Raw genomic sequence first — 25,626 nt, 5'->3', positions numbered from 1 at the left:
TCAGTCCGTTATCATCATGGCAGGAAGCATGGCGCCATACAGGTAGACATGGTGCTGGAGAAGGAGCTGAGAGTTCTGCATCTTGATTTAAAGGCAGCCAGGAAGAGACTGACTCTCCTGCACGGGGCAGAGCTTGAGTCCTGAAAGCTTACCTACACAGTAAAACCTTTCCCCCAACAGGCCACAGTTCCTAATAGTAGCACGTCCCATGGGCCAAGCCTATCCAGACCACCACAGTAGTAAAGCCAACAATGAAGACTGTAGTGGGCCCAAGGCTCTGCCACATGTACCCTTCATTTGCACCATTCAGTCTTCCTCCTCACCCGGCTGGCAGGGCACGTGAGGCTGACAAGGGTACCCACTTGCTTTTCAGATTGATATCGTTAATAAGATCTTCGTGCAGAACATGGACAACCCACCTCTGTACAAGAACCACCCTCCCGTGGCAGGTGCCATATGCTGGGAGCGGTCCCTCTTCTACAGGATCAAGCATACCATCCTTCGGTTCATGGAGGTGGAGGAGCTTCTGGACAGTGAGAGGGGCCAGCAGGTATGTCACCGCCTCCCGTGGCTGCCCTGTGCTCCTTGTTTAGCTGGGTGACTGCCATGCTGGCCAGTTGCATGCCCACGCTTGCGGACACACCTTAGGTTCCTTCTTGCCTTCTCTTTCAATCTCAGAGCTTAGGATGCCTGTCTGCTTCTCCATGCATTTGGGTTTGTTTTGAAGGGTGACCACTGTCATCTATCTGCCTCTGTCCATCCATCCATCCATCTATCCATCCATCTATCCATCCATCCATCTGTCCATCCATCTATTCATCTATCCATCTATCCATCCATCTATCCATCCATCCATCCATCCATCTATCCATCCATCCATCTGTCCATCCATCCATCTATTCATCTATCCATCTATCTATCCATCCATCCATCCATCCATCCATCTGTCCATCCATCCATCCATCCATCCATCTATTCATTCTTTTTAAAATTTATTTTTGAGACAATCTCTCTCTCTCCCTTTCCCTCTTCCACCCACCTTGGTTTTGGTGTTTTTGAGACAGGGTTTCTCTGGGTAGCCCTGGCTATCCTGGAACTTACTCTGTAGACCAGGCTGGCCTCAAACTCAAGAGATTAGCCTGCCTCTGCCTCTTGAGTGCTAAGATTAAAAGTGTGCGCTACCACCTCCCGGCTGACACAGTCTTAAGTAGCTCTGGCTGCCTTCAAACTCACTATTTAGCTGAGATGACTTTGAACTCTTGATTCTTCTGCCTTTATCTCCTAAGTCCTGGGACTAGAGATGATCGGCACCACAACAGACGTCTGTGGTGCTTGGGATAGAACCCTGGTGTTTGTAGCTACTAAATAAATGCTTTACCAGCTGAACCACATGCCCAACCCATGACCACTGTCATTTTAACTATCCCTTCCTCCAGAGCTTTATGCATGTAGTAAAGCAGAAGCTGACAGACATTTTTTTCCTTTAAAGAACTTCAGAGTTTGGGGCTGGAGAGAGAGCTCAGTAGTTAAGAGCAAGTCCTGCTTTTTCAGGGGACTTGACTTGTATACCAGCTCCCACGCTGGGTGGCTCTTGTAACTCTCACTCCAGGGGATCCAATCCCTCTTGGCCTCTGCGAGCATTCACACTCATGTGTGCGTGCGTGTGTGCGTGCACATTCACATATATGGAATTAAAGAGAAAACAAGTCTTTTAAAAATCCATATAGTTTATATCAGAGGCATCCGAAGGTCACGTGATCTATGCTGCCTGGTTGATCCAAGGAAGCTACTCTTGGTGACACACGAATGGACAGACGGGCCTTCCCAGTTCTGGCTGCCAAGTGTGAAGTCCGCATAGTGTTCACACGTCTCGTGTTTACGAAAACATTTGTGATTTCCTTATTCTGACTTTTTTTTTTTTGAGACAGAGTCTTGCTTCATAGCCTAGGTTAGCCTGCCTCCCCTACCCTGAGAGCTGAGATTACAGGTGTGTGCCACCACCACCCTAGCCTTCTTTATACTTTCTCATCGCCATTTAAACATGTTTAATATTTTATTTATTTAGGTATATGCCTTTCTATCTGTGTGTGAGTTTACATACATACGTGTAGCTGCCTTAAGAGGGCAGTCAGAGCTTCTGGAGTTGGAGTTAACAGGTGGATATGAGCCACTCTGCGGGTGTTGGGATCTGAATCCAGGTCCTCAGGAAGGACAGCAGGTGCTCTTAGTTGCTGAGCCATCTCTCCAGCCCTCAAAACACTTCTAAGCCTTTCCTCATGTACAGACTGTAGTTTGCCAGTCTGTGCTAGACCAAGCCTGGATTTCAAGACACAAGATCTCGAGCAAGACCTTGCCACCACCCCGAGACCATGTGTGAAAATGCTATTTCCTTTTTCCGAAGTGGTATTACAGTACATTCAAACGCGTGCGCGCACATAGAAAGAGACGGGGTTGGTAGAGAGAGGGAAAGGCATCATTTTCTGGGACAAAAGCTGCTCCAATTCCCGGCTAGGTGAAGCAGAAATACCTGGAGGTGGGGAGGAAGATGAAGGAGTACGAAGATGAGAAATATGAGCACTGGAAGGAGACCACGGAGCAGAGCCTGCCGAACCTCATGAAGAAGAGTCTGCTAACCAAGGTACGCCCGTCCACACTCCCCACAGAGGGGGACAGGCTGCCATCCTCTCGAGGGGGCCTGGAGGGGAACAGAGGTGCCAGCAGCAGCTACACTGACCCCCTTTGAGTGGCTTTCTCTCCTTCCTAAAACAAGTTGAAAGGCTGGGGAGATGGCTCAGCCCAACACTAAGGCCTTGGACACCTCCAGCTAGTGAAGAGACCCTGACTCAAAAGCTGGAGAGACGATGGCTCAGTGGTAAGAACACACGCTGCTTTTGCAGAGGAGCCAAGCTTGATCCCTCATCCATGCTAGGAGGCTCACAATTGCCCATGACGTCAGTCTCAGGGGGTTTTGATGTCCTTCCTTGGCATCTCTGGGTACCTTGCATTCATGTGCACATATCCCGCCACCCTCCCCATATATATAAATAAAAATCAAATAAGTCTTAAAAAACAAAAGATGACACTGGAGAAATGATGCCTAAGGTTGTTCTTTGTCCTTCACACAGATCCACACCCGTGTGCACCTCCTGTATATTTACACATATGCACACACAATAAGAAATAATGGAGTGGACTGGATGACAGTGTGTGTGTATGCGTGTGTGTGTGCATGCATGTTGTTAACATGTATGTTCATGTATGCAGAGGACAGAGGTTGACATCAGGTATCAGTCACCCCTGACAACAATATTGTTTGAGACGGGGTCTCTCACTGAACCAAGACCTTGTGGATGTGGCTAGACTGGCTGGCCATGCAACCCCTAGAATCCTGTCTAGGTTCTCTGTCTCTGTCTCTGTCTCTGTCTCTCTGTTATTGTTTGTGGTATGCTTATGTGCATATATGCCTGAAATTTTACACAGTGTTAAGAATCCAAACTCAGGAGGTCTTCCTGCTGGCAGAGCAGATGTTTTATACACTGAGCCATCTCCCCAGGCCAAATCTAATTTTTTTTTTAAAAAAACCCTCTGAGAAACAGAACATGTAATCCACTAGTTCTTGTCTGTGCCCACCCACTCATCCACTGGGGAAAGGACCCACATTGGTCTTTTCCAAGTTCATGGGTAGTGTTACGAGCAATGGCAGACGGTCATTTCCAAGCTGTGTACCGTCTCTCCCACAGAATACCATCACAGCCGAGGACTCAGCTACCATAGACAGGGGAACCACGTTCATCATCAACTTCTCTCCCATTCTCAGAGAGATTATTAACGAAACCAAGTACTTGGAGCAGCTGGGATTCACCGTCCCTGAACTGGCAAGGAACGTGGCCCTCCAGGAAGACAAATTCCTCAGGTGACAAGATCCTTCAATCAGAGGGGACACTTTTGGTCTCAGAGCCTCTTGATAGTCTTTTGATGTTGTTTTTAAGTGTGAGTGTGTGTGTGTGTGTTTCAGGGACCCAGAGCCCAACTGTGACCATTGTCCTCACGCATGTGAGGTGGTTCACACATGGAGTGGCTTCTCTGGGTACAGAACATTAGTAAGACCTTCCCCTATGATGCTGAGGATGGACAGGCCTTGTGCTTGCACACTCTCTGGCCCTGTGTCTCATCCCTGCCTACCCTCGGTAAATATCCTGATGGAGGGTGTTGGTGAGCTAGGCCACTGGGGGACACATTACTGTAGTTCTTAAGGTCATGTCCTACCCTGTATCTCTCACCGTCCCCTGTGCCGGGTACTCAGGTACACAGAGGGGATCCAGCGCATGCTAGACCACTACCACCTGCTCGTCAACACGCTGAACGAGGCAGAGATAGCGCTCCTGGATGACCATTCCCAGGAGCTGCTCCGGGTGTTCCGCTCTGGGTACAAGAGGCTCAACTGGAACTCACTAGGTAATGGCTCCTAGTCACCTGACAATTTATTTTCTTGTGTGTGGGGTGGTATGTGCAGGTGAGCGTGCAAATGTGCACGCACGTGGGTGTGTGAGTTAACAGTGCAAGTGTACTCTTGTGAGTGAGTGTGTGTGCGTTGCAAGGACCAGAGGGAGGAATCAGGTGTTCACTTCTGTCACGCTCCACATGGTTACTTGGAGGTGGAGAACTCTCAAAGCTCTGGGGGATTGCTGTTTTGGCTCTGCCGGCTTTCCAGTGAGCTCTCAGGCTCTGCCTGTCTCTGCTCAAAGCGCTGGGGTTACAGGTTTGCACAGCCTTGCCCAGCTTTGTATGTGGGTCCTGGGAATGAATTCAAACTCAGGTCTTCACGTTTATAGAGCACTCTCTTATCCAGTGGGCCACCTGCCCAGTCCCTAGAGAGACCTGATATAACGATCCCGTCCCATAATGCCCAAATACCACAGTACGTTAATATAAACTACAGAAGCTTATATAAGTGCACACACATATACACTCATTCCTATACACACACGCAAATTCACACACACACAGACGTGCACACAGACATACTGTGCACAATTACACACACATACATGCGCATGTGCACACACACGTATGCACATATATGTTCACACACATGCACACAATCATACACACACACACACATGTATATGTGCACGAATGTACATATACACATGGTCATATTTATGGATGTGTGTACATATTCAAACACACAAATATAAGCGCACAGATGTCTGGGGAACTCACCACTAATCTTGTAGATGTGCCCAGGCCTCTCTGTCCCAGGCCTTCAGGGGCTGAGTGGTTCTTCCCCACCACTGAGTCACCACAGCTGCAGGAATGGAACAGGGTCTGTGAGCTAAGGGGTGTCACCACAGGCATCAGCAATGCTGGTGGGCGGGGCCAGGAGCAGCAGAGATGGAACCAAGATGCTTTCTCTCCTCCAAGGAATCGCTGATTACATCAACCGCTGCAAGCAGGCCATCGGCAAGTTCGAGTCTCTCGTCCACCAGATCCACAAGAACGCCGACGACATCCACTCCAGGCTTACACTGATTGAGTCAGTCAATCTTTTTAGGTTCCCGGTCCCCAAAACTGAGGATACTCTCCCAGGTACGCCTGGCTTCTCGCTTGTCAGCCACAGAACAAAGAGAAACCTCATGTTCACCATCTCTATGTCAATCCACACTCAGTGACCGGAATGAACTGGTCTAACCACCGTAGCTCTTTACTTGGAAGCAGTATGGCAGTGTTCCACTGTCTGCCAGGTTCCGTGTTACTTAGTATTTTTACAGCTTAGGATCCTTGCATGCTTCAGTCCCGGGCTGGAAGCAGGGCCTCTCGTGTTTAGCTAAGTGCTTTGACACAAAGCCATTGCTTTGTCCTCCAGGCTCTTGATTTTGAGAAAGACAAGGTCTTATTATATAGACCAGGTTGGCCTCGAACCCACCGAGATCCATCCACCAATCTCTGCCTTTTGAGTGCTGGGATTAAATAAAGGTCTGCACCGCCATCCTTAGCTCAACAACCATTTTCCATCAGTAACTTTGAAATGTTTCTATCTTTTTTTTTTCTTTTTCCTTTTTGAGACAGAGTTTCTCTGTGTAGCCTTGGCTATCTTAGAACTAGTTCTATAGACCAGTCTGGCCCTGAACTTAGAGATCTGCCTGCCTCTGCCTTCTGAGTGCTGAAATGGGCTCTAATTATGTTGCCCAAGCTGGCTTTGAATCTTCCATCCTCCTGCCTCAGACTTCCCAGTGCTGGGATTTCAGGAGTGCACTGCCTACGCCTGACTGTATAACTTTGTTCATGGTCAGTAAATACTATCTTATGGGCTCACATTTGCTTTTCACTACACTAGTGGTCTTTCAAACCATCTTAAATGAGTTAGTAAGGAATTCAAAACCTAGACACCAAAGAATTCAAGGAAAACATTACAGCCACTGGCTCTGCATGGGGCATGAGCCCCCACCACAGTCCCAGCTGATACCATTCACTTTTTCCCTGGGCTGAGTATTAACTTGTGGCATTGAGTCCCTGTCCAGGAAGACAGCCCATGGCCCATGGCTTCTGCTGTGAAGTTCTGAGCCACAGCTGCTGTAACTGTTGTCTCCCTCTGCAGGCATAAAGTACTTTCCTTTTATAATTTTATCTATTTTTATTTTATGCAGATGGGTGTTTTGCCTGCATGTTTGTGTACAACAGGCATGCAGTGCCTACAGGGGCAGAAGCTGGCATCAGATTCCCTGGAATTGGGGTTACAGATGGCTATGAGCCACCGTGTGGACTCTGGGAAGTAATCCAGGCCCTTTGCACAAGCAGCCAGTGCTCTTGACTACTGAACAAGCTCTCCAGCCCCAAAGTAGTTTCTTAAATTATTTTCTTTTTAATTTTCTTACATATTTGTGTGTATTTAGTGGCTTTTTTTTTGGTTTTGGTTTTTCAGGACAGGGTTTCTCTGTATAGCCCTGGCTGTCCTGGAACTCACTTTGTAGACCAGGCTGGCCTCAAACTCAGAAATCAGCTTGCCTCTGCCTCCCAAGTGCTGGGATTAAAGGCGTGCGCCACCACTGACTGGCTAGTGGCTTATTTTTTTTTTTTAAGGGTGTTGCTGTTTTCCCTTTAACCCAAACTAGCTCCCAAATAATTGAGACTGGACTATTACATTTGCCTAACAAGCTTTAAGGGCACAACAACTGAGCAGAACAACTCTATTTTAATCTGGTAAACTAATCTAGCTACCTCTCAGTCAAAATCGCCAGAATATTTGCATTTTAGTACTGATCTGGCTCTCTCTGGTCCTGGCGTTTTCTCATGGCATCTCCTGGACTTGTCCTATAGCTAATCCCGCCTTCCTATTCCTGTCTCCTCCTTCCCTGGCTGGCAGGAAGTCCAGACCTATTCTCTCCCCTGCTCACCCCTTGCCTGACCAACTAGCTTTATTGACTAATTAGGGAATAATCGGGCAGGGATGTTTATACAAAATTGAGATAGGAGATTCTTGGACTAAGGATTGCAACCAGATACGGGCTCAGAAATCAGCATTTGAATAACCTAAGGACCATCTTTACACAGTATAAATAGCATTATGCTTACTGTGTGTGTGTGTGTGTTTTCTATGGTGCACCTGTGGAGGTCAGAGGACAACTTGCAGAAGTTGGTCCTCTCCTTCTACTACATGGGTTCACGAGGACTGAACTCAGATCATCAGGCTTGGTGGCAAGCTCCTTTATCTGTTAAGCCATCTCGCTGGCCCTTGAAGTACTTTCACGCTACGGTGCTGACGTGCGACTCTTGTCCTCCACAGGTGTAAAAGAGTTCTTTGAGTACATTGAACGAGAAAGGAGCAGGGACGTGGACCACATGGTCCGGTGGTACATGGCTATCGGGCCTCTGCTGACCAAGGTGGAAGGTCTAGTCGTACACACCAACACGGGCAGGGCTCCCAAGCTGGCATCTTACTATGAGTACTGGGAAGGCAAGATCTATGACATCTTGGTGAAACTCATCCTGAAGTAAGCACGCCTGTATCATGCCTGGGCTGGTTTCGAGTTATAGGCCATGACGAACAGCTGAGCACCAGCTGGATGGGGAGGCTGAGCAGAGAGCGGTACCCTCTGTGTGGACCTCTGTTCCTATGAGGCCCTGATAGCACACAAAGCCTGCTGTGTGCCTCTCTGCTTCTGGAAGTCAGGGTATCTGTGTGTCTGCCTGATAGCAGAAGGCCCAAGTAGAGAGATCTTTTTCTCGGAGGACAGGTGACACAGCCCCCTGCAGTCCTCTGTGGGTCCTGGTAAACACACACACACTGTAGCTTGGAGCCCGTGAGTGGCATCTCTGCGACACCAAGGTAATGTGGAGATCACCAGGGTAACAACAGACCTTCTGCCCTGGCAAAGGCAGCATCCTTGGATTACAGTGTCCCTTCTAAAATCCTCAACATATGTTTTAAAATATTCATTCTTTTTTTAAATTATACATATGTGCACGTGAGTACAGGTGCCGTGGGGGCTGGAGGAATTGGTTCTCCCTGCAGCTGGACTTACAGGCAGTTGTGAGCTGCCTGGCATGGCTGATGGGAACCAAAGTCAGTTCTCCAGGCACCTTAGCTGGAGCTACTTTTTACAATATTTCCCTAATATGTTGTTATCTTCCCATTATCTGTCCATCTATCTATCATCTGTCTATAATCCATCTGTTCATCATATCTTTGTCTTCTCTTACCATCTATCCATTCATGTTTATATCCACCCATCCATCCATCCATCCATCCATCCATCCGTCCATCCGTCCATCCACCCATCCATCCACCCATCCACCCATCCATCCATCAATCCATCACTCACCCATGTTTCCACCTATGTATCTACCCATCCATCCATCCATCCATCCATCCATCCATCCATCCACCCACCCATGCGTCCATCCATCCATCCATCCATCCATCCATCCATCCATCCACCCATCCATGTGTCTACCTATCTATCCACCCACCTACCCACCCACCCATGCATCCATCCATCCATCCATCCATCCATCCATCCATCTGGCTATCATCCATCCATCCACACATTCACTTACCTACCCATCTATCCATGCATCCATGGAGCCAAGCTTTATCAGAAGTGCCCATGTACTATGGCTTGGACTACATCTTGGTCACAGACAATGATCCTTGTCTTCTGAGAACTGAGGAGAGATGTCAAAGCAAGGAGATTCTGTTGAATGATTGTCATGGGAGAGCAGAAAGCATTCCCAGGAGGCAGTGGGGGAGCTGCTGAGAATGATTTTAGGTGGTGGTTGTTATTATTTCCTACCAATAGGTGTTTGGTCCCCCAAGCAGAAATGTAGACAATGGGTCTGTACTGCCTTACCAGTCTGCAGTGTATAACAGACCTCCCTGCTTGACTTCAGACTGCTCCCTGCAGCCTTGTTTGAAATATTTCACACCCTGAGTCCTGTGTCCTCTGCACTTCCCCCAACTTAGGAATCTACAGGCTTTCAACTCTCTGATCCTCAAAAATGTCCCTCTGTTCCAAGCGGAAACCATTTTGTCAGCACCAGAAATCATCCTCCACCCAAACGCCAATGAGATCGATAAGATGTGTGTCCACTGCATCCGTGGCTGTGTAGAGGTTGCCAAGGTAAGGTGGAGATCACCAGGGTAGCAAAGATCTGCTTACCACCTGCCTCCTGCCCACTGGTGAACACAGTAGGGGAGGTGCCAGCACACCCTGGTTCAGCTGCATTTGGCTTGCGTGAAGCTATCAAATTTGAAGACCCTGAATTTCTGATCTTTCTACTTCCACCTGTGTAGTGCTGAGATTACAGGCATACACCACAGCATCTAATTTACTCTGTACTGGGGATGGAGCCCAGGGCTTTATACACTCCAGGCAAGCTCGCTACCAACTCTCTTTCCACACAGCCAGTCCACCACCATTGCTCACCTGGGCTATCACTGTGATGTTCTTAATCCACCAGGGCAGAGTCAGAGCGAGAGCGAGAGGGAGAGCAAGAGAGAGAGAAAGAGAGAAAGAAAGAGGGAGAGAGAGGGAGGGAGGAAGGAGGGAAAGAGAGAAAGAAAGAAACACAGCAGAGAGTGGTGACACAGACTTATAATCTTACCATTGAGGCTGAGGCAGGAGGATCATGATTTCAAGGTCTAGCCTTGAAGGGGCTCCATAGTGTGGCTGTCCATCATAGCTGGACTCATTACCAGGTACCAGTATGTGCCCAGGATGCACACCATGCCCAGCCCTCACCTCCCACCTGCTCTTGTCCCACCAGCATTTCGTGCGCTGGATGAACGGCAGCTGCATTGAATGCCCGCCACAGAAGGGGGAGGAGGAGGAAGTTGTCATCATAAGCTTCTACAGTGACATCTCCCAGAACCCCCAGATCATGGATCAAGCCATTATGATCCCCCAAAACATCCACAGGCTTCTGGTGAACATCATGAAGTACCTTCAGAGATGGAAGCGATACCGACCCCTCTGGAAGCTGGACAAGTCCATCGTGATGGAGAAGTTTGCAGCCAAGAAACCGGCCTGCGTGGCCTACGATGAGAAGCTGCAGTTCTACTCCAAGATCGCTGCCGACGTGATGCGCCACCCGCTGGTCAAAGATGAGCACTGCATCCGGCTGCAGCTTGAGCCATTGGCCAGCACCGTGCAAGAAAATGCAAAGTCCTGGGTGATTTCGCTGGGGAAGCTCCTCAACGAGTCGGCTAGGGAGGAACTTTATAGCCTCCGGGATGAGATTGAGGTACCCAGAGGCCACCTTTATTTAAAACAGACCTTCAAGGCCTGGGGGTGGGGGTGTTGTAGCTCTATGAGAGGGGGTGTAGCTACATGTGCCCAGCACATGCAAAGGTCCTGGGTTCCATCCTGTCCTTGTTTCATTTCTGTTGCTATGATAAAATATCCAGATAAATAGTGACTTGGAGGAGAAAGGGTTTGCTTAATTTCACTCATAATTTCACATTAGAGTCCACCATTGAGAGAGTGTCAAGGTGGGGACTCAGACAGCTAGTCACATGCACAGTCAAGAGCAGAGAGAGAATAAATGCATCTTTGCTTGCATGCTCTCAGCTAGCGCTCTCTTCTTATACTGTTCAGGACCCTCTGCTTAGGAAATGGCGCTGCCCACAGTGGGCAGGATCTGCTATATTAAATTAGCAATTATGACCCTCCCACCAAAAGATGCCCACAGGCCAACACCATCTAGACAACTCCTTGTTAAGACTCTCTTCCCAAGTGATTCTGGGTTGCATCAAGTTGACAGTTAAAACAAACCAGCATACCAGTGCGTAGCATCCAAACTGAAACAAAGAGCCCTATTCATCGGGGAGGCAGGCTTGGTTTGGTAGTCTCTTTTCACCTAAATTCTCTCATAGCACATGGCCAAGAATCTTAGGAAGAGCCCCAGCACCCTTGAAGACCTCAAGTTTGTCCTCGCAACAATTTCGGAGATCAGGTCCAAATCTTTAGTCATAGAGCTGAGATACAAGGACATCCAGGAGCGGTACCGCACCATGGCGATATACGGCATCTTTGTAAGTCAGCGTTGTTGCCTTGACACCTCTGATGACTGGGTTGACTACTATATTAGTTACTTCTATGCTGCCATCATAAAGTACCCCAGGGAGGGCAACTTAGGGAGGGAAGAGTTTATTTGGCTTATGGTTCCTGGGGGTTAGAGTCCAGCATGGCTGTGAAGACGTGCCACTGTCAGGGAAATTATGGCAGCGGGAGCAGGAAGCTGGGCTGTCATGTTTCATCCATATTCATGAAGCAGAGAGAAACAACAGGAAGTGGGCAGGGCCATAGATGCTCACAGCCCACCCCCCAGTAAGATCCTACCTTCTGAAGATTCTATCACTTCCCCAAACAGTGCCATCAACTGGGGACCAAGTGTCCAAACAGTGAGCCTATGGGGGACGTTTCTCATCCAGTCACTTGAGACCATCCTCTGAAGGGCCTCTCGGTCACCCTGACAGCCGTGTGTTCCCAAGCAAGCGACCAAGTAGCAAGTTGCCAGTAGGAAGCCACCTCACAGAGAGGTTGTGGACCATGGCTTGATCTCATCAGGCCCATGTGTTTTATACAGCCCACCTGTACGGCGCACTGTCTCATCCGGTCCCCCCTCCTCTCTTCTCTTTACTTTCTCTTGGGGAGAGGATTGGGTTTACTTCCTGTAATACGTAAAGGGGTTTTGTAAGATAATAAGAGAGAGGGCTGGCTGGCAAGATGGTTCAGTTGGATAAAGTGCAGTTATTATATACAAGCTTAGAGACCTCAGTTAAATTCCCAGAACCTATGTAAAGGAGAAAGGAGAGAGCCAATTCCTGAGTTGTCCTCTGACCTCCATTTATGCACAATGGCTTGCTTGCTCACACCTACAGGTCACATTCATGCACACATGCACACATGTACACACACACACACACACTCACACATACATGATCATAGATAAGAATAAGAGAGAAAAGAGGATGTGAGATGATAAAAAACTGGTGGTAAATTATTTGATTGTTTCTTTTTGAGCCAGGGTCTCTTTATGTGCACCATGTGAGTGCAGTACCTGCAGAGGCCAGAAGAGGGCATCATATCCCTGGTACTGGAGTTACAGATGGTTGTAAGCAGCCATGTGGGTGCTGAGAATGGAACTCAGACCTTCTAGAAAAGCATTCTTAACCATTGAGCTGTCTCTGCAGCCCCGAGAGTTCCCTGTTTATGGGCTTTGTATAGATTGCTTTTAAAAAGGTGTGTATTCTCTACATCTGCCTTTTTTTTCATTCAATTTTATACTTTTTTGAGGTATTTCCCATGACTACTGCTCATGGCAATAGTTCTCCCATGGTCTTTGCTGTCTAATAGTCCATATAGCTGTGCTGCCATGGGACACTTGGGGCATTGACAGTGTTTGCATGCTAGGGTGTTCTTTTGGTGAACATATGCAAGCGTGTATTTTTGGCAGTCATGAGTTCGGACACAGAATTTCTGGGTTACAGGGAATTCTTATGTCCAGTTTTAGTGACTCTGGTGGTTTATTCTCGTCAGTGTGTGCAAGGGTTCTGGTGGCTCTGGCCTTATCTGGTAGTCTTTTCTTTCTGAGAGCTACAGTTGTTTCTGGCGTTTGTTTGTTTGTTTGTTTGTTTTGATTAAGGAGTCAACAGTTCACCTCTCTGAGGTTATTGTCTGATTAGTATTTTTGGTCTGATTTCAAGATCTCTTTTTGTGCTTCGTCTCCAGAAGTTATTATATGAAGAAACTAGTTTTTTTTCTTTTCTGTTTTAATTGTGTGCGTGTGTGTGTGTGTGTGTGTGTGTGTGTGTGTGAACTTCAGGGTAGTGCCCACGGACGAAAGAAGAGGGTATTAAATCCCTCTGGGAATTGAATCCAGGCCTCTGGTTCTCTGAAAGAACAGCCAGTGTTTTTTAACTGTTGACCTAGCTCTGGCAGATCTACACCCCAACCCCATTCCCCATCCCTTCCTCTGTCCCTCCCCCACTGAGACAGGGTCTCACTATGAAGCCTTGGCTGGCCTCCAATTCACAGAGATCTGTCTGACTGCACCTCCAGAATAAAAGGCACGTGCCACCACACCTGTCCCAGACATTTTAATTTCAAAAAAATACAGTTTTTCCTAGACATGGTGACATACACTTATATACTCCCAGAACTTGGGAAATGGAGGCAGGAGGATTATCTTTGGCTACACAGTGGGTTTGGAGGTCAGACTAAGATGTGTGAAACATTACCTCTAAAAGAGACAACCAGGAGCCTGGAGAGATGGCTTAGCGGTTAAGAGAGCTCGCTGCCTTCAGAGAAGCCAAGTTGGGTTCCTAGCATCCATGTCAGGCAGCTCACGACTCCAGCTCCAGGGAATTTGATGTTTTCCTCTTCTCTCTGCAGGTACCGTACACACATGCAAACACACACGACTAAAACAAAACAAAACAAACAAAAACAAAACAAAAAACCAAAAAAACAGACAAACCTAAAATCTCAAAACCAAATAAACAACCCCAAGAATACAACTTTACCTAAGCTAGAGCCTCAGTTTGTTCAAATAGCCTTCTTGGGTGCAACTGGAAACACGAGTCTGTGGGAATAACTTGGACCTGAAATTTCAGTTCCAACTTTATTGGTAATTTGTTCTGTCTCTCTCCTTTCTGTTCTCTACTCTCTCTCTGTCTCTTTCCCTCCCCATCTCTCTAGCCCACAGATGCCGAGCAAGAACTGGTTGACAACATTGAGAACATGTGGGAAACTCTCTTCACCGAGTCTATGAACGTGGAACACGCACTTGGAGGCATCAAGCGAACTTTCACAGAGGTGTGGTGTCCCTTCAACTCTGAGAGCAGTTGGGGGACTGGGGCAAGGCTCAGCGCTGGAGTGCTAGCTCCTCGTATAAGGTATTGGGTTCCAATCCTCACCCCTGCACTGAGGCTAAGTCAAGCTAAAGGATGGCCTCCTTCCCTCAGATCACCCGGAGTGAGATAATGAACTACCGAAGCCAGCTGGATGAGTTTGCAAGGCGATTCTACAGCGCAGGCCCTGGGGCCGTGGGTGAAGACCTGGATAAAGGTGAGGCTGTGATATGGGGGTGCTCAAAGTTTGGGGGTTCCTGAGAGGTTCACAGAAAGTGAATTGCGTTGTCATGGGAGCATTGACTAATTCCTCAGCGGCTGCTTTCACAGTTGGTTGGTCTAGGGGTGGCCTCTGAGGGCAGGGCAGATTCAGTGCAAGGTTCATGAAGGATCTCGTGAGAGTTGGAACACTGGTCTACTCCCAGAGAACCCGGCAAGTCCCTACAGCGGTCAAACATGGAGGCCACTGACCTCAGCCTTTGCCAGTGTAGTTGTGTATGTCCTACCCTTCTCCTTTGTCCCTCTAAAGCCATCCTTTGGACTTAGACCCTGGGCCCTGCCATGCTGTTTGCCTCTGATATCAGCCAGATTTCCACCATTGTGACACATATCTGAGAGGAATGGTTTAAAAGAAAGGGCAATTATTCTAGCTCACGCTTTTGGTGACCTCAGGTCACTGTGATTATGTGGAACTTCCCCAGTAGGGTAAACCATAGCCAAGGGGACTTGCTCAGCAACCAGGAAGTAGAGCGACTGAGGATGGGGTGGGGGTGGGGCACAGACACAGGCTTCAGAGGTATGTCCCTAAGCAACCACCCCTCCAACCAGGTCTCATCACCTTCTAGTTTTCTTCTCAATGACAACATCAAATCTGAGTCCCTTGATGGAGTCATTGATTACCTTTAATGTATCGTGATCTAGTCACCTCTCAGGATCTGGACCCACAGCTGGGGACCAAGCCGCCAATACAGAGCCTTTGGGGGGATATTTCATCTACAAAATGTAACACATGACCTTCATATGTCACCATCCAAAAGAGCGACAGGAAGAGACCATCATTCTTTCTCTACATCAGTGGCCCTCAGTCTTCCTAACATGACAACCCCTTAATACAGGCCTCCATGTTGTGGTGACCCCCCCCCCAACCATAACGTTATTCTCACTGCTACTTCCTAACTGTAATTTTGCTATTTTTGTGAATGGTAATGTAATATCTGTGTTTTCTGATGGTCTTAGGTGACCCCTGCGAATGGGGGGGGGGTCGTTTGACTCTTAAAGGGGTCACCATCCACAGGTTCAGACTGTTCTAAAAGAGTGTGGGAAGACTGCTTATACAGGGATGGCTAGGGTTTCCAAGGAAACAGTCGGGTCCTGGGAATCACAAAGGCACTGGGAGAAGGCGCCACTGGGGTGGGTGAGTGGACACACGGCGGCCAGGGATGATATGGCCGTGGGGGACTGGAGACCAAGCACAGACTTTGAAGTTGGAGTGTGAAGGCAGTTGTCAATCTGATGAGGAAAGTCTCAAGGGTGGCAGACAGCAAGTGAGACTGATGGTGATGGAGACAGGGTGGGTGTCCCTTTAATTGCCTCACGCCCAGGATGGTCTGGGTACAAGGGATCAACATTCTGATTGGAAGGGCTTGCAGGGCAAGTGGGCTTTTGGTTGCTGAGACAAGATAAAATAAAGCCTACTGACTTTAAATTGATCTTCCTGTAGCTTATGTGTATAAAATAATTAACGGTTGATTTCTTTTTTTTTAAAGAGTCAGACATACATTTGTATCATTTTTAAAAAACGTTTATTTATTTTATATATATGAGTACACTGTCACTCTCTTCAGACACACAGCAGAAGAGAGCATCGGATCTCATTACAGATGATTGTGAGCCACCATGTGGTTGCTGGGAATTGAACTCAGGACCTCTGGAAGAGCAGTCAGTGCTCTTAACCGCTGACCCATCATCTCTCCAGCCCCAATGGCTGATTTTTTTAATTAACTCTATTTTTATTCTTACTTAAAAAATGTAATTACTTTTACTTATTTGTGTGTGTGTATACATGTATATGTGTACATGTATGTGCACTTGTGTGTGTGTGTGTGTGTGTGTGTGTGTGTGAATGTATCTGTAGAAGTCAGAGAACGACTCAGGAGTTCTTTCCTCCCATCTCGTGGTTCCTACAGATCAAACTTAGGCTGTCAAGATTAGCCACAAGCATCTTTACCTAGTAAGCCATGTTTGCACACACACACACACACACACACACAGAGTTTAGACACACGGTTCAGTTTGTAGCCCTGGTTGGCTGGGAACTTGCTATCTAGATAGGCTGACCTTGAACTTGCAAGGACTCCCCACACCCCTTGCCTCCCAAGTGCTGGAACTAGAGGCACCTCACATTCAGACGGTCCTCTCTGTTTTATCTCTGCACTCCTTATCCAGGCTCCGAACTCTTGGGCAGTTTTGAGAAGGAGCTGGCAAAGCACGAGAAGAACCGGCAGGAACTGGCCAATGCGGAGAAGCTTTTCGACCTTCCCATCACCATGTACCCTGAGCTCATCAAAGTGCAGAAGGAGATGACCGGGCTCCGGAAGATCTATGACCTGTACGACTCTCTGAAGGTACAGCCCCTCCCAAGGGACTCCCCAAGCTGGGAACAGGGACACACGCCCTCAGGTGCAGCATTATGTCAGGAAGGGCTCAGAACATCCATAGCCCCTTCTTTTTGGCCTCAACACTTGCTTTTTTAAGTTAGAGGTTCCTTTGAAGAGAGAGCCGAGAGGAACCAGAGCTAGACATGCACCCTTGTCAGGGGCAGCCTTGCTTATACACTGAAGGCCTAAAATCAGCAATAGGCCTAAGTCAGCCTGCTAACACAAATCTTGGGTCTCTGTGGAAAAACACTGAAACAAATAGCTGTAAGATGTTGTAAACAGGCACCTTTGGTAGAAATTTACCAGCCTGGATAAGAACAAGTAGTCACAGGTCTTGTGGATAGTCATAGACCTTGGGTAGCCTTGGTGGATAGTATCAACTTAGAAAAGGACAAGTGAGTCATAGGCAGAGTCATAGTGACCTGTCCCCTGATCCTTCACCCAGCCGATACCCTGTTCTGGAAGATATCTGTACTCCCCCTGAACACCTACGCTCCTGCGTCATCCCCTTCCCCACACCCTGCCTTTTTGTGTATATAACCCCTGTGTGAAAAAGTAAAATCACCAGTTTGATCAGACTATAGACAAACCGCTGTTCTTTGTGTTCGCCTGTTTCCCCCATCTCTCTTTCAGGTGATCTCCCCAGACCCTGTTTAGTGCCCTGCTGGACGAGACACAACCTGTACCTTCCTTACTTTTGTGTCAGGCCCCAAGATGCTGTCTTGTCTAATGTTTCTAGATTGCCAAAGAGGAATGGTCCCAGACCCTCTGGATCAACCTGAATGTCCAGTATCTGCAGGAAGGCATCGAGGGCTTCCTCAAAAACCTCCGCAAGCTGCCACGGCAGGTGCGCAGCTTATCCGTGGCTTTCCATTTGGAAGCGAAGATGAAGGCCTTCAAAGATTCCATCCCCCTGCTTCTGGACCTGAAGCATGAGGCTCTGAGAGAGAGGTTAGTTCTGTCCTCCATCAGCTCAGAGAGGGATGTTTGGTTTCAAACATGTACAGTTCTGGTCAGATGGGGGCAGTTCAGAAGCAGAGTGAGAGGTGACCGAGCTGTTTGTAAGTGAAGACGGTGCCAATGATTTTTTTATAAAAACCGGCCTTAAGAGCTGCTTCAGTCAAAGGTGTGTTCTTGTTTGTCTGCTTTTTAAAAGCAGGATTTGATCAGCGGAATCAAGGAAGACTGGAATGGGACCACTAATGCTAGTTGCAATTTTTAGGGGTCTGTCTTAGGTTTCAGCTGCTGTAAGGAAACACCATGACCAAGAAGCAAGTTGGGAAAGAAAGGGTTAATTCAGTTTACACTTCCACAAATCTGTTCATCACCAAAGGAAGTCAGGACAAGAATTCAAGCAGGACAGGAACCTAGAGGCAGGAGCTGATGCAGAGGCCATGGAGGGATGCTGCTTACTGGCTTGCTTCCCACAGCTTGTTCAGCCTGCTTTCTTGTAGAACCCAGGACCACAAACCTAGGGATGGCACCACCCACAACAGGCTGGGCCTTCCCCCATTGGTCGCTAATTGAGAAAATGTCTTACAAATAGATCTCATGGAGGCATTTCCTCAACTGAGACTACTTCCTCTCTGAAAGCTGTGTCTAATTGACACAAAACCAGCCAGTACAGCACCATATTAAAAGAGTTGAAAGAACCATACATGGTGGTGCACACATGTTTTCCTGGGGCTTAGGGGCTGAGGCAGGAGGACAGAAAGTTCCATGGTAGCCTGGGCTGTATATCTTGTGACACATTGCCACAAAAACCAAAAGGAAAAAAAAAAAAAGAAATGGGAACAGTGAGGTTAGTCTTTTTGGGGGTGGGATGGGGTGAGATAGGTTTCCACTCTGTAGCCCAGGCTAGCCTAGAAAGTCACTATGTACTCCAGGCTATCAATCTCATGGCAGTCTTTCTCAGTCTCCCACACGCTGGGATTATAGGCAAGAGCCACCATGCCTGGCTTGAAATGAATCCTAACCCTTACCCCTATACACACTTTAAAGATCATTTTAATTTTAATTTATGTTTGTGTGTGTGTGTGTGTGTGTGTGTGTGTGTGTGTGTGTGTGCTCACGTGCCTGTGGAGGCCAGAGGGCATCAGATCCCTTAGAGCTGGTGTTACAGATGACTGTGAATTTCCATGTGGGTCCTGGGAACTGAACCCAGATCTTCTGCAAGGGCAGCCTGTGTTCTTAACCACTGAACCACCCCTCCAGCCCATAATGATATATTTAATTGACTCAGTATCTGAGATACCATTTCTACCTGTAATTGTGATATGTGACTTCCTTAAAAACCATGCCTTGAAGTGACTTATGGCTTGTGGCTACTCTGTGGGGTGCACAGGTCCTCCGGTGTTTGATGGAGCTTGGGTCTTTCAGGTCAAGTGGCTCGTCCCAACCTGCTCTGTACCAATGGGAGTTAGCCAGGGTTCTGTGGCTCCTACACTCCCTGGTGTGCCCCATCCTCCTCGGTGACATTTCCCACAGTCTGGGGGTAGAGTCCCAGGATCCTAGAGTCACACCAAGCAACTTGATTTTACTTAGTGAGAAAGTTGTCATTTCCCCGTTTCCTACCAATCTGGTGTCATCTGGATCAGGAATGTTCCCAAGAGGCTCATGTGTGGAAGGCCTGGTCCCCAGTAGAGACACTGTTGTTAGGTGACTTTAGGAGATGGAGCCTGTTGGTTTCAGCCCCCACTTCCCCACCTGCCATGAGATGGACACATGCCATGTCCCTCGACATGACACCCCCTCTCCACAGCCCAGATGACTGTAGACAGAACTCTCTGTGCCCTTCTTAGGCACTCAGTCGTGGTTCCAGGGGGCTGTCGAACACACAGTCCTGTTCACACCAGCAAGAAGGGCTCTCCTGAGCTTCTGTGCCTTTCTCTCAGAGAGAGAAACCACCCATTTCTCTCTCTGTCCTGCTGAGCCCAGAGTGGCAGCCACAGGCCCAGCTGACATGGTTTTAGCTCACCTGTGTCTCTGCATTTCTTGCAGACCCAGAATACTCTCAGCCTTTGCTCACTGAGGTTCTCTTCTCTGCAACAAACAAAGGTTCCCGTTCCATCACCTCGTAGCCCACAGTTCCCAGGTTCTGGTCATGCTCCTCCCTGTTTGTCATATCTGAGGGTTACATCGGGTGTCAGGGATTCCCTTGCCCCCTGGCCCTGGATCTTTTTTTTTTTGAGCTAGGGTCTAGGTTGTAGCCCAGGCTAGCCTCAAGCTCAGTATTGTCCTATTCCAGTCTTCTACAGGCCTTCACTATTACCCCAGTCCATCCAGTGTTCCCCCTCCCCCCCCCCAGTGTTCGAAACAGTTAGTACTTATAAGCTGGGGCATGTGGCTCAGTGACAGAGCAATTGCCTAGAATGTCTGAGGCCCAAGATCTTGTCCCCAGCTCTGCATAAAATAGCTGGTTTGAAGTTAAGTCACACATCAGTGGGTACCAGTGCTGTGGTCAGTAGCAGACCGTACCTCATTTCACATGGGGTCCAATGTGTCACAGGCCTGGGCATGTGTAGTGCTCTGTAAAGTTCACGCTAAGCCGAGATCTCCTGATGATATATTTCTAAGGACACACCCCCTTGTGAACACAAGATGATGTTTACTTTGTAGGCTTGTTCCACTGTCTACTGACCACCTGTCCAGTCAGAGGATCCTTTCCCTGAGACCAGGACTGGGCCTGTGGTTACCAGGCACTGCCCAGCAGAGTCAGTGCTGGGTGAACATCTTCTCAATGCACTTGAGGCTCCGTGGTTGACACCAGGTTCTCCCACAGGCAGAGGCCAGTTCCGAGCCTCGGAGAACACACATGGTGCTTGACAGATGTTTCCTGGTTTTAACTCTGGAGGCAGGAAGGAGGATTTGAAGAACTCAGGAGTGTAATTCCAGACTGTCCCCTGTCACTGTGGAGGTTCTTCCCACAGGGCCTCTTCCTGTGACTGCAGCGGGAGAAAGCTCACCTTTCCACTTGTCTGCGCGGTGTTTATTGATGACCCTACGCTTTTTCAGACACTGGAAAGAACTCATGGAGAAAACGGGCGTGTTCTTCGAGATGACGGAGACCTTCACGCTGGAGAACATGTTCGCCATGGAGCTGCACAAACATACGGAAGTCCTCAATGAGATTGTCACTGCGGCCGTCAAGGAGGTCGCCATTGAGAAGGTAGGGAAGGATCACCTTCGACTTCTGTGCTGCCGCTGGATTCAGGGCCTCTCACAGGCTAGGCGAAGCCGCCTCTGAGCCGCTCCTCTCGAACCTGGTTCATGGGGATGAGTTTTTAGCATGTAGCCAAGGCTGGCCTTGAACGTGTGATCTTCCTGCTTCAGCTTCCTGAGTGCTGGGATCATGGGATGCTCCACTGCTCCCAGCAAAGACTGCCTTTTCAAAGTTTCTCTAGTATCTGAGTAAATAGGACCTCTGCCTCAGTTTACTTTTTTGACACCCCTGATTATAGTTTTATGTTTGACTAATTGATGAAGAAATGGGCACCCCTTGGGAAAAAATGAAAAATGAGCACATTACTCCCAGCCTGGACACCTGAAGACAGGTGTTGTTATCCTACTGACTGTTGATCCCTACTTAAGATGCAGGTACAAATTGAAGTGTGTACCATGAGAGCAGGAAGATGCCACGTGAACCCATTTTATATAACTAGCTAACAAAACGCTAAAAGATATGTGGACACATGGCATGTGTGGACATATGACATGTGTGGACACATCCACATACATACGACAGTATACATATATGCAGTGCACATGTACATGTTCATACACATACCTCTAAACAAATACATATACATAGTATGTGTAGATATTATCTTAGCTACATTTCTCAGTGTTGCAACGAAATACCCCTACAAAAGCCACTTAAGCAAGGAAGGGTTTATTTTGGCTCACAGTTTAAGGACACAGTCCGTCATGGTGGGGAAGGCATGGCTGGAGCACTGTGAGGCAGCTGGTCACATAGCATCTGCAGTCAGGAAGCAAAGATAGATGAATGCTAATGCCCAGCTTGCCTTCTCCTTTTTAAATTCAGTCCAAGATCCCAGCCTAGGGAATGGTGCCACCCACAGTGGGCAAATTTTTCTAACTGAACCTAATTAAGATAATCCCTTAGAGGCATGCCCAGGGACCTATCTCACTGGAAATTAATTCACACTTATTATGAACATCTGCACATAGGCATACACATGCACACATATCAGTGTAGATTTCTTCAGAGACTAGAATTATAGTGGGCTTAGCATTTCGAACGTGGATTTTTCTCTCTCAGCAGTGGAGTGAGCACAGGGTAAGACCCTCTGGTTGAACAGGAAGCTGCTGGGTTGAGAACCCAGTTTTGGTACTTGACAGCATACCTAGCACCCCACGTGGCCTCTCTGAGCCTATCTTTGTATAACAATGTGGTATTTTGGAGTGGGGGTCAGATGAGATCCTACATGGTAGAGTGCAAGCCTGGTAGGCAAGAACATCGTTGCTGTGGAGAATCTCAACTTCTCCCATGATTAAGTTGGGACAATAGGTTGAGTTGCTGACAGGTAGTGACACACTAGGGTCTTGCTCTTCCACCTGGGGGCTCAAATGCTTCTTCTCATTTTCCTAACCAGGCCGTGAAGGAAATCCTAGACACCTGGGAGAACATGAAGTTCACCGTGGTCAAGTACTACAAAGGCACACAGGAGCGAGGCTACATCTTAGGGTCCGTGGATGACATTATCCAGTGCTTGGACGACAACACCGTCAACTTGCAGAGCATCTCCGGGAGCAGATTCGTGGGACCTTTTCTGCAAACCGTCCACAAGTGGGAGAAGACACTGTCTCTGATAGGAGAGGTCATCGAGGTGAGGGCAGAGGACATGGAAAGCGTGATACCAGTTCTTGCGGGGATTCTATACGGGAACATTGGCGCTGAGGAATGATTGACTGCCCCGTGGCTCTTGACTCAGTTGGTGGGGTGGGGGAATGCAGGCAGTTGGTGGGGGCAGACTGATGAGTTTTGATTTCAGGGAACTAATGTTCAACTTCAAAGATTCCGACTTGGCCTTTTAGAGTGTTCCTGTTCCTTTTCCATGCCTCCTGTTGTTGTTGCGTGACTGCTTCCCGTTTTCATCTGCCTCGGCAGTCTCCCCAGCCTGGTCTGTCATACTGAGTGGTGGGTCGGTCCTGTGTGGACAGTGCTAGACCAGGCCTCTGTGAACAAGCCAGACTGGTCAGGCTCAGTTCACTATCTCTGAGTGGCTGTTTGTTTGTTTGTTTGTTTTCCTCCTCAGACCATAGCTAAGCATATTTTCTCATTTATATCCTGGTTCTCTGGCAAAGAAACATGACCCTGGCTCTGTTTCCATCATGCTTGAACATCTTTGGCTTGCTGTGCTTGTTTTTGCCTTTGACTCTTTACTTGTGAAAGCTCTTTTGTATGGCATAGTTTTGTTATCCTTGTTGCTATTGTTGGTGGTGATGGTGGTAGTGGTGGTGGTGGGTGGGTGTGTTTGTGTATATGTGTGTGTGAGAGTGTGTTTATGTTTTTCAGGGGGTTGAACCTAGGGTCTCATGTATGTGAGGGTAAGTTCTTTACCACTGAGCTACCTGCCCAGCCCTCTTTATGATTTAAATGTTTATTGAGATGAATATTATTTAATATAAAATTGACCATTTTGTTCTATCTATCTATCTATCTGTCTGTCTATCTATCTATCTATCTATCTATCTATCTATCTATCTATCTATCTGTCTAACTAACTTATGTTTTTTGAAACAGGGTTTCTCTGTGTAACCCTGGTCATTCTGGAATTCACTCTGTAGACCAGGCTGGCCTCAAACACAGAGATCCACCTGCCTCTGCCTCCCAAGTGCTGGGGTTAAAGCGATGTGCTAGCAAGCCTGACCACACCTTACTTTTTTGAGACAAGGTTTCTCACAGAACCTGGAGCTCACTGATTGGCTAGACTGGCTGGCCCATGAGCTCCAAACATCCTCCTGCCTCCACCTTCTCAGTGTTGGTGTTAGCAAGCACACCGCCTTGCCCAGATTTGGCATGGGTTCTGGGAACCTCCCCTCACGTCTTTGTGCTTGAGCAGTGAGTAGTTTCTGGCCCGAGCAATCTCACCAACTAAATTAACCACTTTAGAGTGTGCAGGTCAGGGGCCTGTAGAGCATTTGTGTTATACAAATTTTGCCTCCGTTTGGTTCCAAAATGTTCTCAGCACTAGAAAAGAAAACCATCGCTTCCCAGCTCCCATGCCCCCAGTTCCCAATAACCACACATTGACTTTGTATCTCCACGCAGGTCTTTCTGTATGTCTCATATGTGTGAAATCACACACAGGCCTTTGTGTCTGCCTTTTCATTCAGCATAAGATGCTCATGGCTTATCCACATGGCAGCATCCTTCTTTGCTTCTCCCCTTTCCATGGTTAAACAACATTCTGTTGCATGGCTAGGCCACCTTTTGTTTCATCCATTCATCGCTTGGTGGCCATCTTCATTGCTCCTACCTCTGCTGGGAGAGCTCCTGACTAAGCTGTATGTCCGGTTCTCACTTTCCCTTTCTTTGGTGTCTGTATCTGGAAACAGAATGGCTGAGTAGGTGGCATGAGGTTTGTCATGAACACGGCTTCCATACTGGTCATTGACAGTCGCAGGGCTCCAAGTTCTACATGTAACTAGACACGTCCCCCTCAGCCCAGGACCGGAGTGGCAAGCATTATTTTGCTTTATAGTAAATCTTTCTCCTTTAAAATGTTATATCCCTGCACAGGAATCCCCAACTCTCCAGGATCTGTTCTGAGATGTCCTGACAATGCCAAGAACGCAGATAGTACTGAACCCCATACAACTGTTTCCCAGTACACAGAGACTCATGGCAAAGTCAGTTTACAAGTCCAGTCCGCTCAGAGGCGAGCCATGATGACAATTAATACATAGAGTGTCAGTGACAGCAGTATCTCAGAACCATGTGGATATACTCTCCGCATAGCTGCTGAACTACTATATTTTTAGACTCCTGTTGACCATGGTTAACTCAAACCCCGGAAAGCAAACGTAAAGATCCAGGAGGGCTAGGTGCTTGAGGTAGAAGACCAGGTAGCCAGGTCTCTGCACACAATGTCACTTGGCCTGCTAAGTTGTTGGTCTCACTGAGCTGACTTGGATATGTCCTGAGTTAGGGAGGGTTTTCCCATGTGTTGCTGGCGTCCCTCCTCACCCTTGACATTGATGTGATGCGTTTTCAGATCTGGATGCTGGTCCAGAGGAAGTGGATGTACCTGGAGAGCATCTTCATTGGTGGGGACATACGGTCCCAGCTGCCGGAAGAGGCCAAGAAGTTTGACAACATCGACAGGATATTTAAGAGGGCAAGTGACCAGAAAGAGAGCGGACAGCGTCAGTGTGTGAGAGTGGACAGGGTCAGTGTGAGTGGACGGGGTCGGTGTGTGAGACTGGACGGGGTCAGTGTGTGAGAGTGGACGGGGTCAGTGTGAGAGTGGACGGGGTCAGTGTGAGAGTAGACGGGGTCAGTGTGTGAGTGGACGGGGTCAGTGTGAGTGGACGGGGTCAGTGTGAGTGGACGGGGTCAGTGTGTGAGAGTGGACAGGGTCAGTGTGAGAG

The 25,626-nt window shown here is 48.0% G+C and overlaps 1 protein-coding gene across 1 annotated transcript in view; it reads left to right on the top strand.

Annotated features, from left to right (window-relative positions):
- Nucleotides 1-25,626, top strand: part of Dnah10 (dynein axonemal heavy chain 10) — a 113,865-nt gene that overhangs the window by 21,551 nt on the left and 66,688 nt on the right. The window contains exons 13-28 of the mRNA XM_028766046.1: nt 374-550; nt 2,513-2,638; nt 3,741-3,913; nt 4,304-4,455; nt 5,425-5,589; nt 7,784-7,991; nt 9,464-9,620; nt 10,267-10,743; nt 11,375-11,533; nt 14,202-14,318; nt 14,468-14,570; nt 16,799-16,977; nt 17,750-17,961; nt 21,025-21,178; nt 22,626-22,859; nt 25,251-25,373. Coding sequence (XP_028621879.1) covers nt 374-550; nt 2,513-2,638; nt 3,741-3,913; nt 4,304-4,455; nt 5,425-5,589; nt 7,784-7,991; nt 9,464-9,620; nt 10,267-10,743; nt 11,375-11,533; nt 14,202-14,318; nt 14,468-14,570; nt 16,799-16,977; nt 17,750-17,961; nt 21,025-21,178; nt 22,626-22,859; nt 25,251-25,373 — 2,916 coding nt within the window. The remainder of the gene's footprint in view (nt 1-373; nt 551-2,512; nt 2,639-3,740; nt 3,914-4,303; nt 4,456-5,424; nt 5,590-7,783; nt 7,992-9,463; nt 9,621-10,266; nt 10,744-11,374; nt 11,534-14,201; nt 14,319-14,467; nt 14,571-16,798; nt 16,978-17,749; nt 17,962-21,024; nt 21,179-22,625; nt 22,860-25,250; nt 25,374-25,626) is intronic.

The sequence above is a fragment of the Grammomys surdaster genome, unplaced genomic scaffold, assembly GCF_004785775.1.
Source record: "Grammomys surdaster isolate TR1022 unplaced genomic scaffold, NIH_TR_1.0 166, whole genome shotgun sequence".
In the NCBI taxonomy this organism is placed as follows: domain Eukaryota; kingdom Metazoa; phylum Chordata; class Mammalia; order Rodentia; family Muridae; genus Grammomys; species Grammomys surdaster.
This window is presented reverse-complemented; position numbering and strand designations above follow the sequence as displayed.